This window comes from Sparus aurata, chromosome 8 (genome assembly GCF_900880675.1).
Source record: "Sparus aurata chromosome 8, fSpaAur1.1, whole genome shotgun sequence".
NCBI classification, from domain to species: Eukaryota; Metazoa; Chordata; class Actinopteri; order Spariformes; family Sparidae; genus Sparus; species Sparus aurata.
In genome coordinates, this window is record NC_044194.1 from 5,097,024 (window position 1) to 5,108,647 (window position 11,624).

The 11,624-nt window shown below is 42.3% G+C and overlaps 2 protein-coding genes across 4 annotated transcripts; both read right to left on the reverse strand.

The window, feature by feature from the left end:
- Positions 1-257: 257 nt before the first annotated feature.
- On the reverse strand, positions 258-5,215 carry uevld (UEV and lactate/malate dehyrogenase domains). Its single transcript, XM_030426207.1, has 12 exons — positions 5,078-5,215; positions 4,203-4,287; positions 4,046-4,111; positions 3,795-3,958; positions 3,541-3,682; positions 3,073-3,167; positions 2,841-2,946; positions 2,427-2,597; positions 2,175-2,339; positions 1,816-1,903; positions 1,477-1,600; positions 258-1,196 (listed from the first exon to the last, which is right to left on the reverse strand). The coding sequence occupies exons 1-12, from the start codon at positions 5,117-5,119 to the stop codon at positions 1,032-1,034; spliced, it is 1,413 nt and encodes a 470-aa protein (XP_030282067.1). The 5' UTR covers positions 5,120-5,215; the 3' UTR covers positions 258-1,031.
- Positions 5,216-5,561: 346 nt separating this feature from the next.
- On the reverse strand, positions 5,562-10,800 carry spty2d1 (SPT2 chromatin protein domain containing 1). Of its 3 annotated transcripts, none has more exons than XM_030426206.1 (6): positions 10,674-10,800; positions 9,661-9,778; positions 7,810-9,567; positions 6,533-6,692; positions 6,363-6,440; positions 5,562-6,257 (listed from the first exon to the last, which is right to left on the reverse strand). In XM_030426206.1, exons 3-6 carry the CDS (start codon positions 9,488-9,490, stop codon positions 6,167-6,169), a joined length of 2,010 nt encoding a protein of 669 aa, XP_030282066.1. In that variant the 5' UTR covers positions 9,491-9,567; positions 9,661-9,778; positions 10,674-10,800; the 3' UTR covers positions 5,562-6,166. The 3 variants fall into 3 exon arrangements, with proteins under 3 accessions (XP_030282066.1, XP_030282065.1, XP_030282064.1); XM_030426205.1 differs by lacking the exon at positions 10,674-10,800 and adding an exon at positions 10,075-10,667 and having other exon boundaries at positions 9,661-9,775; XM_030426204.1 differs by lacking the exon at positions 10,674-10,800 and adding an exon at positions 10,075-10,667.
- Positions 10,801-11,624: the final 824 nt, after the last annotated feature.

Consider the following 11,624-nt stretch of genomic DNA (forward strand, 5'->3'; position numbering starts at 1 on the left):
TAACAGATGTTTTTTACAGATTGTTCATGAACTTTGGTCTCGCTGCTGCGGTTCATTTCAGAGAACTCAGACCACTTGAACTGACCACTTCTTGTACATCACCGCTGTTTCTGTGGATTTGGTTGACATGAGTGACGCCGGGGCTCAGACCAAAGCTTGTGTACATTTATGCAAACTACTTATTTGAGTTTTATAAAAGAGACGAAACCTTAGTTGTCTGTTGTCTTCTCTTTCCCACAGAGACGGTGCACACGCAGTACGGTTTCAGATATTTATTGCACACCCACAGAGTCGTGTTGTTTCACTGTACATGTCTTTAGGTTCCAGCTTTCACACAGAGTAAACAAAGGTTAGTGCAAAGTCAATTTAAATATGAGAACGGCAATTAAGGCCATTAATATATATATATATACGAGTTGTATTTAACCATTCATGTGTTGACTCAACACCAACACCCTGTGCTACATATAATATACATGATTCATACTTTATCTGCATTCTGATTTCTCCAGAAGAATTAACGAATGGGTTAGTATAAAAATACTTACATCGTTTGGTGTGGCGTGTCGGCCAAATTAAACTTGAGCTGTTATAAAAAATATACGTAGTTCTTCAAAGCATTATTCTTTCGATGTCTTTGCAGAGTGTCATGGCTTTCAAAGGTTTTTTAGTGCATCAATATAACATGTTACAAATTGTGAATTTTGTATGAGACAGAGAGAAAAACCCCTCAGTCCTGCTTCATGTAGATACAAAATTTCAATCTGTACTTTGACATTTATCATCATTTGTACCCACTTTTAATACACAGTATCCAACGACAATATAGAGACAAATCTTGTGATTAAATTCTGCTTATTTACGACAGCAGTTATGTCCATTGCATCAGAATTGTAAGTAGTTAACTTCATTCAAACTTCAGCGCAGTCCGTCCGCTGAGGAGGTATCGACTGGAGAACTGCCCAGCCAGTGAGCAGCTGCTGCTCCCAGACTGGTCGGTCCAGCCAAAACTGAGGGAGCAGTCGCGTTCTTCATATCCTGAGCTGACTCATGAGGTTAGAAAGGGAGCCGACGCTGTCCCTCAGTTTGGAGTCTTCCTCCTGCCCGAGTGACACTCCGGCCAGGCGCGTGGAACCGCTCGCTCCCATGATGCACGGCAGGCTGAGGAACACCTCCGTGCCGATGCCACCCCAGCCCTGAAACAGACGACACGGTGTCACTCGTCAGTGTAAACCACCGATGCACTTCATTCACTGTTGTTTTAATGGAGGCCTACAATGCTTTGTCATTTTCATTTTCTTTCCTGTAGTGTGTTATTTAGGTTCAGCACCAACAGAAGCTCCTCTCCTTCCACAGGAGCTAAAACAGAAGCTGCTTTTTGAGCACTTAAACATGTAAAGTTCTAGCAGTAACCCAAAATAAAATTATGAAGCTGAAAATGAGCATGATACGTCTCTTTTAATAGGACATTTCTACCTGAGCCAGTGTGGAGACCGAGTGAGTCTTCTTCTTATCCGTCAGGACACTGTTTGTGATGTCAGCGATCGACAGACCCACAGACCACGACCGCTGGCCTCGATTCTTCACGATCTCAAACGCTCTGGGAGCACAAAAAAGATATGTTTTATATTTTAATGCAAAGGAACAGACACTGGAGAAACACCAAGGAAACATGCCTCTGTTATCACATTTTCTAATCGCATCTAATTCTCTATATTTGTACAAGTTTCTTCAACACCACCTGTGTGTTCTCATCCGTTTGATTCAACTACAAATTAATCCTTCACTCGGGGTCGTCTTAATTCATGTCAGTACCTGTCTAACAGCGGTTTGGTGGTGGCAGATCCTGATGCCATCTCCGGCTTCACGCTGGAGCTCAGCCCGGTGTTGCTCATCACAGCAACTGCAAGACACAAACACTGACGAGCTCAATCATGCGTGTCAGTCACAGACACGAGAATGGAAACGGCATACACGATGAGCAGGTGGCGCAGCATTCCTGGTGACGTCGGCACGATTCAGAGCAAAACAAATAAAACCGAGATGGTCACATGACAGGACGACAGGCGAGGGGAGGGGCTGGATGAGATAATACAGCTGCGTAATGGAGGAGCAGACACTAAATGCAACACGAGGCCTTCGTGTAAATACGTAATCGATCCTTTCTGGCTCACCTTTGTTGTCTGATAGCTCTCCGATGACCCAGGCAGGTTTGTGGGTGTTCAGGTTAATATCCAGAGCGTGACTGACGCGCTCTGAGTCCAGGTTACACCCCGCTCCGATCACGTTTGTCGGCGGCAGGCCGCTCTGCCTCCAGGCGACGTGGGTCATGATGTCCACTGGAATTGGAGGAGACAGAGAACAGAGCTGAAGATGTGTGAAAGGTTAATGAGCAGAGTGGAAGTTTATTTTCCTCCGGCACCAACCTGGCTGTGAAGCGATGACCAGCACCGCGTTGGGGCTGAGGCGTGCCAGATTTGGGATGAATCCTCGGTACAAGTCCACATTAGTCTGAACCACGCTCACGTACGACTGCTCGCTGCTCCATGCATTTGCGGTCACCACGACGACTTTGGAGCCCGCTGAGGCTGAAAAATCTAAAAAAAAAAAAAAAGGACGATAACAAAAATATCCAAAGCTTAAAGTATTGTTTCTCATCTCAAATACACGCTGATGGATACATGATTTGTGTTGTCCCTCTGATGGGGTCAAAGTTCAGAGTCAGCTACAGCACAGCAGCTGGTTGTGATAGAGATGCGTCATCGAGGACCGACTCGATGACTGTCGGCTACCTTTGAAACAATCAATAATATCTGCGATGACTCAGCCAAGAGACGTACCTCTGGATACCTCCACCTTGGGCAGACTGAAAATCTCCAGATCTGTGCTTCCGCCTTTGGTGGAACTCTCAGCGACGTCGACGAAAACAAGCTTATCCACTTTACACTGGATGGAAAGTGGAAGAAAAAGGAAAAAGAAAATCAGCATTTTAATAAGAGAATTTGACATTTTAATTCAAACTAGTACCATTTGTATGAAGCTCCCTGACATACAATTCAAAAAGGTGATTACCTTCGATAAAATGCTCATCACCGATGCCATTCCTAAATCTCCTCCCCCGATTACTGTGACTTTGTTGAGCTGTTGGTCGTGATGTCTGCTTCCACCTGAAATAGACATGAGGTAAGATAACTTATGATGATCTGATTATTGTATGTCAAGTAAAACTAATAATAATTGTATTTATACAGTATATTTATTGCCTCCAGATTAAAACATTTCAAGCATAAAAATGAAAAAATCTGATATATGCTGATAAATATATCAGGCGGCACTGAGCCCATACATACACAAATGGGGAGTGTAAGTGGCAAAACTCAATATATATATAGTATGAGGAAAATGTGAATTGGTGAAATAAACTCATATAAAGCAGGTGAAATTGAAATATAAGAAATAAGATTCATATATAGGAGATGATCTCGTATGAAGCAGATCGAATGACAACAAGAACACGTGAATTTGATCAAACTGACGCACCATCACTGATCTTCAGATTAGAGACGAAGGCCAGAAGGTCGTGGGGGTCTTCGGTGCCTCCCGTGGTCTTGGTGGACAGCGGAGGCTCCTCCTCGAACTGAGCAATCATCTCATTCAGCAGACCGACCACTGACGACTTCGGCTGTTAAAGTGCAAAAAGAAAACAGAAATAAAACACAGAAAACTTGATGAAAAACACCTCAGAACCTCTACTGTGCAACTTCAAACTGGACCAGGAAAGTTTTAACCCTCACATAATCCCAGCTACGCAGCCCCGGCAGGTGGAGCCGTCCTTGGGCGTCCACATGTTTGCCCTCTCTGATGACCATGTTGGCGGTCGGTCTCAGGAGGCATATGGGAGGAGTGAAGGGGAATGAGTCCATCAGCCACAGCAGGATGGGGATGTTGTAGGAGCGTCCTTCAGACAGAGACACCGTCATCAGTACATGATCACGACCTCACACATGAGAAACGGTCTCTGCAGGCGTCAAGAGGTCACACTTACCTCCATACTTAACAGGGAGGTTACCGATTAACTTCAGGAGGTCCTTCTGGGAGCTGTCGGTAAAGGCTGGAATTGACACAACGATGCGGTCAGTTATAGATGGATAAATAGAATCAGGTTTGATGTATGGAGAGTGTCTTCCAAGAAAGAAACTCACTGTATGTGCCTGTGGACGGCGTCATCCCGGGGAAGATGCGATGGATCTTCTGCAGCTCCTCGATGGCAACATCACGGAATTTGTACTAAAATAAAATAAAGTTAAAAAAATGTTGATGATGAGGGCGTGAACATATACGTCTATGAGTTTCTATACACATAATTAACTTATTTCATGTCAGTAGAGACATTAAGATGTAATTATAGATCGTTACACATGATCTTAAAATGATTTTGTTATCAGTATATTAAAGTAAATCTGTCTTTTCTTGTTGAACATCTTTTTAAATGTCAATTATTTTCTGCTGTGTACGCAGCTGTTTTCAGGCTTTATTCAACATCAACATTAAGATCCATTAATTAATCAATCAATCAGTCAAGGCTCAGTATCACACTGCCACATTCTTGATTTTATTTCATTATCTCTTTGCTTCCCATCAAAGATTTCAAAGATCTGTCCTGTACACTGGTCAGATACTATGGACTCATTAGCAGCACTGGACTTTCTTAAGGGCAATTTAACTAATAATTAAGAATAAGAAAACAGAAGGGCCACGAATAAGCTTTCAATGGATATCCTGGAAACTCTTTTAATGTGTTCTGACAGTGATTTAATGAAGCCATGAGATGCTCTGTGGTTTTATATCACTATTATTTGAGTTGTTTGGAGAAAATGAAACAAAAAAAAGTTGTTTTGGATCACATATGCGTGTTATTAAGGTTTTTCCATGACATGATAAGTAACAGAGCTGGTTTAACCAGTTAGTAATAGCTGACAGCATCTTACGAGAACTAGCTTGTTATGCTAGCCGGCACTGACACCTAAACAGCTAATTTAGAAGTTTTCAAGATTCGTCATGACTTTAAATAACTGACCTTGGAGAGAATCCGCTGTGTTTTCTCTGAACTCAGGTCCATCTATTGAATTATAGCAACAAAAAACACGCGTAATCTTCTGGTTTCACCCTGTTGACGCCCGACTTCAACTTAAGCTGTGAACAAACTTCCGCAAACTTTCAGGAGTAGCTAAGCGAAAGGACAGGCCACGCCCACTCGGTTGGGCGGCTACGGCAAGCCACGAGGGAACAAAAAGGCAGCCACAGCTACAACGCTGCTAATGGCCGTGATGCCCTCACAGTCTCCTGGGTACAAACATCACACTTCTTTAGGTTTCTTTCCACAAATATCTTTTTTTTTTTTACAAATAAATACATATAAACAATAACCACGCAATTGTATGGCAAGAAAATAACATTTCATTGCTTTGACTGGCAACCAAAAATCATTCCATCTTCTAGTCATTTCTGGATTACTAAGATTTGTTATACTCTTGATAAAACATTGACATGAAACTAGGACATTTAAATAAAACTCTTTATGCAATCATTTCTCTCAAATCCCTCTAAAGACAAACACGTCAAGTGATAATGTTTTTCTTTGCATATTCGATTGACTTTACAATCAAACATTGTAAAAAATATGCGACAGCTTCTGCTAAAAAAAATAGCATATTATAACACTTGAGACTGTATTTTTATTGTTGGTCTTTAAAAAAGAAAAAAAAAAAAAACACACTCTTTCATATTTATAGTTCTCTTTGCAACTCAGTTCCTTTGAGAAATTGGGACTGCTGATAGTGTAAACCTTGCACTCTTTGGGGGGGAAATAAATAATCTACCGGGGAAAATGTGACAACATTTCATCACATCGTCGCGGCCTAATGCCTGAATGATTTGTGCATATTTTGTCTTTGCCTTTTTAATGTTTCCTCTTGAGCCAATGTCATGTGTCGATCCACTCGGTTCTTGTCCAATCACAGGGAGAGAAGCAGAGAGAAAGCAACGAAGGCCGATGTGGACACAGTCACTGCCCTTCTGTGTAGGCAGACACACACTCCGGTCATGTGAGTGTTTCTTCTTCTTTCGTTTTTTTTTTTTTTTAATTCAGTTCATCAGCAAAGCAGCGTCAGTTGTTTTTTCTCCTCTTGATACTCCTTTTCAGCTCCTCTTCCTCTTTTCTCTGTTCCTCCAGATCTTCCTGGACAGCCATTTTCAGGCTGAAGTAACAAAGAACAGGGATGAAGAAAAGACAACATGATTTAAAAAGGGGGTGAATACAACAACTTCAGGTCAGAGTTAAGGACGATCAGGTTTTATCTTACCTCCTGGCCTCCTCTTTCTGCAAATCTCTCCAGCTGCTCTCCATGAATTTAAGTGCATAGTCACTCTCGTCCTTGTATCTGAGGATGTAAAAAGCATGTTTTTAGTTTAGAATTTGGTTAACCATACAGTGAAATGTCTTGTAACCAGAATTAATGGGGACAACACTAACTTGTTTCGATCATAGCCGAAGATTTCCTTAATGTGCTGGGAAATTTCGTCTTGTTGGTCGCCTCCATCGTCAATAAAGTCATCCATTTCTGAGTCATACTCCTCTTCTTCGTCCTCATATTTTCTCTTGTATGCAGAGGTGATGGGTGGCAGCATTGTACCTGGATAATAAACACAAGAATACATTTGAAGTATGTAGGTTTTTGGGTCATGAAATACAGTAAGCACTCTGCAAGAAGACGACATTTGATCCTGCTTAGGACACTCGAGCTTGGAGATTATTGATTTTAAAAGTCAGTTTCATGGTAAAAGAAAAAAGAAAAAAAAAAAGAAAAGTTAATTACATTGAAACAATGTTTTGTTTATCTGTGCGAGGATGATCGCCGCTCTCTGACCCAGGAATAACGACAAAAGCTGCTGAGTGTTGCTGACACACTTCATTCAGTTTGGCAAACAAACTCTTTGCCCTGTAGCACTGACTGTGTTATTTGTCTGTTGCAAAAAGTCAACAGCAGTTTATCATATTGGATGATATCATATTACAACATAAGTTTAATTGTAGACATTGTTTTAGTCAGTCATCGTCAGTGTTGCTAAAGGAGCAACACACCATGTTTTCAGATCCTTGACTTCAGTAGAAGTACTAATACCACACTGTGATCCTGCATTCAAAACTTTGCTTTATGTTCTCTTAAATCATTATTACTTCTGCATTAATGTTTGTTTGTTTTTTTTAAGCTTGGACTGATTAGAACAATCTATTGTGCTGCTGTCTTGTGAGAACCACAAATCTCTAAAAAGGTAAAATTTTCATAAGAAAACATTTTCATCTTGGTAACAATGCATTTTTCACCTATCAAAGAGGGATTTCAAATAGTTTAGTTAAATAAAGAAGTAGGGGAATTTTCTCAACACAAAAATATAACCTCATTTGTAGATGCATGGTTGTCAGTGGACAGGAAATATATAAAAAAATTGTCGCCTGAAAATGATCTAGTAGCAGAAGCTCTCAGATAAACATGAATGAGTACAAAGTGTAAAGTTGTGGAGAAATACTGGGACAATTGTGTTATTTTAGTTTCAACATTGTTACATTGTAATGTCTGCTTTATCCCCATTAGTAGCTTTATTTGCACAAACTTTGGCACTTTGCAGTACTGTACTGGAAAGCGCAGTAAAACTGAAGGTTAGTACTACTGCAATGTGTACTCATGGTCAACAATTGACAAATCCTGTTCTTTGGTGATATCATACCATGATCCTCTGTCTGGTTCTTACCTGGGTGTCTGTTCATTCCGGGTCTGGGAGGCATTCCTGGTCTCTGAGGCATCCCGGGTCTCTGAGGCATGCCGGGTCTCTGAGGCATGCCGGGTCTCTGAGGCATGCCGGGTCTCTGAGGCATGCCTGGCCGAGGAGGGACTCCCGGTCTGGGTCCACCAAAATTCTTCGATGAGATTGTCTCTGACACCACGGTGCACTTTGGTCTACCAGGCCCTGATCCAATAGCGCCGGTCGATCGTCCCGGTACTGGTCCTCCAATACCAGGCCGACCAGGTCCAATCCCTGGAGGACGGGATCCACTACCTCCAGGGTGACCCTGCATGCCCCTACCAGCAGGTCTGTTCTGAGGGACACCACCAGCTCTTGCCTGGGGTGGACCTCCAGGTCTGGCCTGGGGCTGCCCTCCAGGTCTGGCCTGGGGTTGCCCTCCAGGTCTGGCCTGGGGTTGCCCTCCAGGTCTGGCCTGGGGTTGCCCTCCAGGTCTGGCCTGGGGTTGGCCTCCAGGTCTGGCCTGGGGTTGGCCTCCAGGTCTGGCCTGAGGTTGACCTCCAGGCCTGGCCTGAAGTTGGCTCCCTGTTTTAAGAGGGCCACCTGCTGAAGGTCTCATCGCTGAATTACCACTTGATCTTACAGCAGAATTCATTCCCGGCCTCATGGGTTCTCCCTTCATAGACTTTGGGCCTCCAACTGTAGGTCCCTGCTTAGACGAGCTACCCTGACTGGGCCTGGTCTGTTGAGATTTTTGGCCTGTTTGGCCAGCTGCACCAGGAGGCCTGGTCCCAGGAATACCTGAAGCTCTTCCTTGAAATGATGATGAACTTTCTTTTTTACAACTAAGGTCACTTGAGGTGCTGGCTTTGTGGCTGGATGATTGTTTGGCTGAAACCTGAGAAGATGTGGCTTTCGAAGGAACTTTACTGTTCATGGCACTGGATGAACTAGAGTAGCCCGTCTTGGATCTGTCTCGGTCACTGTGAGACATCTTCGGTCCATCTCGTTCTCTGTTAGCAACAGCTGACTTTGAAGACGAGTGGCTTTTATCGCTAATCTGTGTTTGGTGCGACTTCTTTCCCAACCCACTGGGCTGCCCTGGCTTCTCTGAAGCGTACTTTTGTGGTTTGGAGTTCTTCTGCTCTCTCTCTGTGGTGCCTTTTCTTATTGAACTAGAGCTAGACTGGGACTTGCTGTCTCTTTCTCTTTCTGTCTTTGAGTCTCGGTCTCTGTCTGGTCTCTTAGCCTTGCGCTCCATCTCCAGTTCCCTCATCTCATCAGCTGTGCGGAGCCTTTCATCCTTTTTCACCGCCTTGGCTTTTAGCTCAACTGGCTCAAACTGCTTCTTCTCTGCCAATTTAAGTAAGTCTGCATAGTTAAAGGCTGCCGGAGGGGGCTTGGGCGGCCCACTGGGTTTTTTAGAGGAGGGTTTGTTGCTGCTGCTGCTACTGCCACTGCGGCTGCCACCAACACCTGTGGTTTTCCCCGGTCGCGGCTGCTCCGGCTCCTGATCCGGCTCAGAATCTGTCTGCTCATACTCATAATTATCCTCATCATCCTCTGGGTCAAGTGAGTTATTCCTAAATCTTTCCTCCTCCATTTCTTGTTTTGTCCTCCTCTTCTTAGGAAGCTCTACGATTGGGATGCCATTGTAGCCTCTGAAATTGTCCTTAGTTCTGGATGCCATGGCTCGTGCTTTACGGTCAGACTTCAATTCCACCCTCTTGGCGTTTAGAACCTCCTTCTGTTTCTTTTGTTGAATTTCTGGGGGAGAAAAAAACAGATGCATATTAAAGTAATGAATGAAGAACCCTTTCTGTACATTGTGTGTATAGCTATAAAGTGTTAAGTCATCACCTTTTTTCTTGTTCTCTTGGTGTTGCTTCTTCAGAAGAGCCTGAACAGCAGCAGGATTGACGCCCTTCGACCTCGGGTCCTTTTTAGGTGGTCCAGCTTGTAAACTGTATCTCTTCTGCTGCGAGAGGCACACAAATAATAATTATGGAGCAGTCACACACCGATTTTTTAGTCATAAACCTCAATCATAAGCCTAAGTAATTCATTGGGTAATCTAAAAAAACGCTACAGGCACAGAGGGTTTGGTAAAAGTCCAGCATGCAGTGTCACAGGGGTGGACCTCAGCGTCAAGCTGCATTATCAGAGCCTCGTCAGACAGATGAGCTGGCATTTGTGCTCACAAGGTTATCCACAACATCTGGTTTTGCTGTTCGGCTTAACTACACAGAATGCAAGTGACAGTCTCTAACTTACCGGTTTACTCACACTGCCCCCACCCTGGTTTTGCGTGGCGATGTCCAAAATATTATCAAAGTCCATCATTTTGGCAGCAGGTGATTTCAACTGGCTATCTGGAGACAATCAGGCAAAACTCATCCAAGAGTACTGCCGTTAGCTATTAGCTTATAAATAAGATAACGTTAGGCTAGCTCGAGGATTAGCGGTACCAAGCGGCACGTAGACAACTTTGTAGAGAACGCCGTCATCAAACACAGTCCATGGGGGAGATAAAACTGAATATTAAACAGTTAACGCCACATCACTTCATCCGCTTTACGTGAACATGAGCTAAGATAGCTAAGTTAGCTAGCCTAATGTCAACGTTAGCGTTAGCCAACCCAAGAACACCGAAAGAAGAGCTTTCCCTTTTGTACCGTTACAACAGCCCAAACTAAGGCCAAGTCCATCAAAATATTCGAATTACTAAAGCCTAGCTAAAGAAAAACACTAAAAATGTAGCCATAAGAACAAAAGCCGGGTGTTTGTACAGACGACAGCGAGAAAGACCGACAAATTAAAGAGTCCGGAGATTATGTTAGTCTGTGGAAGCGAGAGGATGCACTCCTACGTACTTCCGTCTTTGTGAGGCGCGTCAGATAGCGTCAGCAGGGCTGGTAATCTTGATAGAAGGTCGTTAATTTCATCGTTATGTCATGACGCCGGAACGATTCACGATGAAGTTTGACTGAATACAATTTATAAACACTATTTTTTTTTTCAAATATATTCTTTAAGTATAGCCTTTGAAATTGTGATTTAGCATTTCACTGACGACAAACAAAAACAAGAGGCTTGTGATAGATTTGTATTCAAATAAAAACAAATTTAGTACGAAAGCAAAAAAGGGATAATAAGTCATATTAGTGTTCATTAGTGAATGTAAATGTCTGGCAGTTACATTTATTCACTTAAATTTAACTTAAATCCGTTCATTTAATAAAATGACTTCCGCTTTTCTTCTTTCTCTTACGTGACGCAATGTCCGCCCGTGAAGACTACTTCTTCTTCTTCTTCTTCTTTTTTTTTGAAAATGTACAATTATAGTCCACATGATGTCGCTAGCAATCTAGATATTGCACTTCTTTAGAACTAAATCATCTGGATGTGGTGTTAAGCTTTTTTCTTGGGTAAATTAGAATTATGTAGTGCAAGCATTTACTATATATATTATACAGTATAAAAAGTGGCAGTACCAAAATGTGACAGTACTCAATTATAATCAAAGAACCTTCATCGATACTACACTTGAACAAAGGAGCTTGATTAGAAGCATTATCAGCTAAATGAAGCTCATCAACAGAACAGACATAATAAGAGATTTTACTTAAAGTAGCACTTGTAATTATGCAAAATGTCTCTTTCAGTAAGTTATATTAGCACCCACACAACAGAGCATTTTAATGTAGGTAACAATTATTTGAAATCGATTATAACTTTTCAATATTGTATTAATATTAATATATATATATATAAATGATGCATATACAAGTCTATTTCTGTTTCTTACCTTTTAATAATATTGT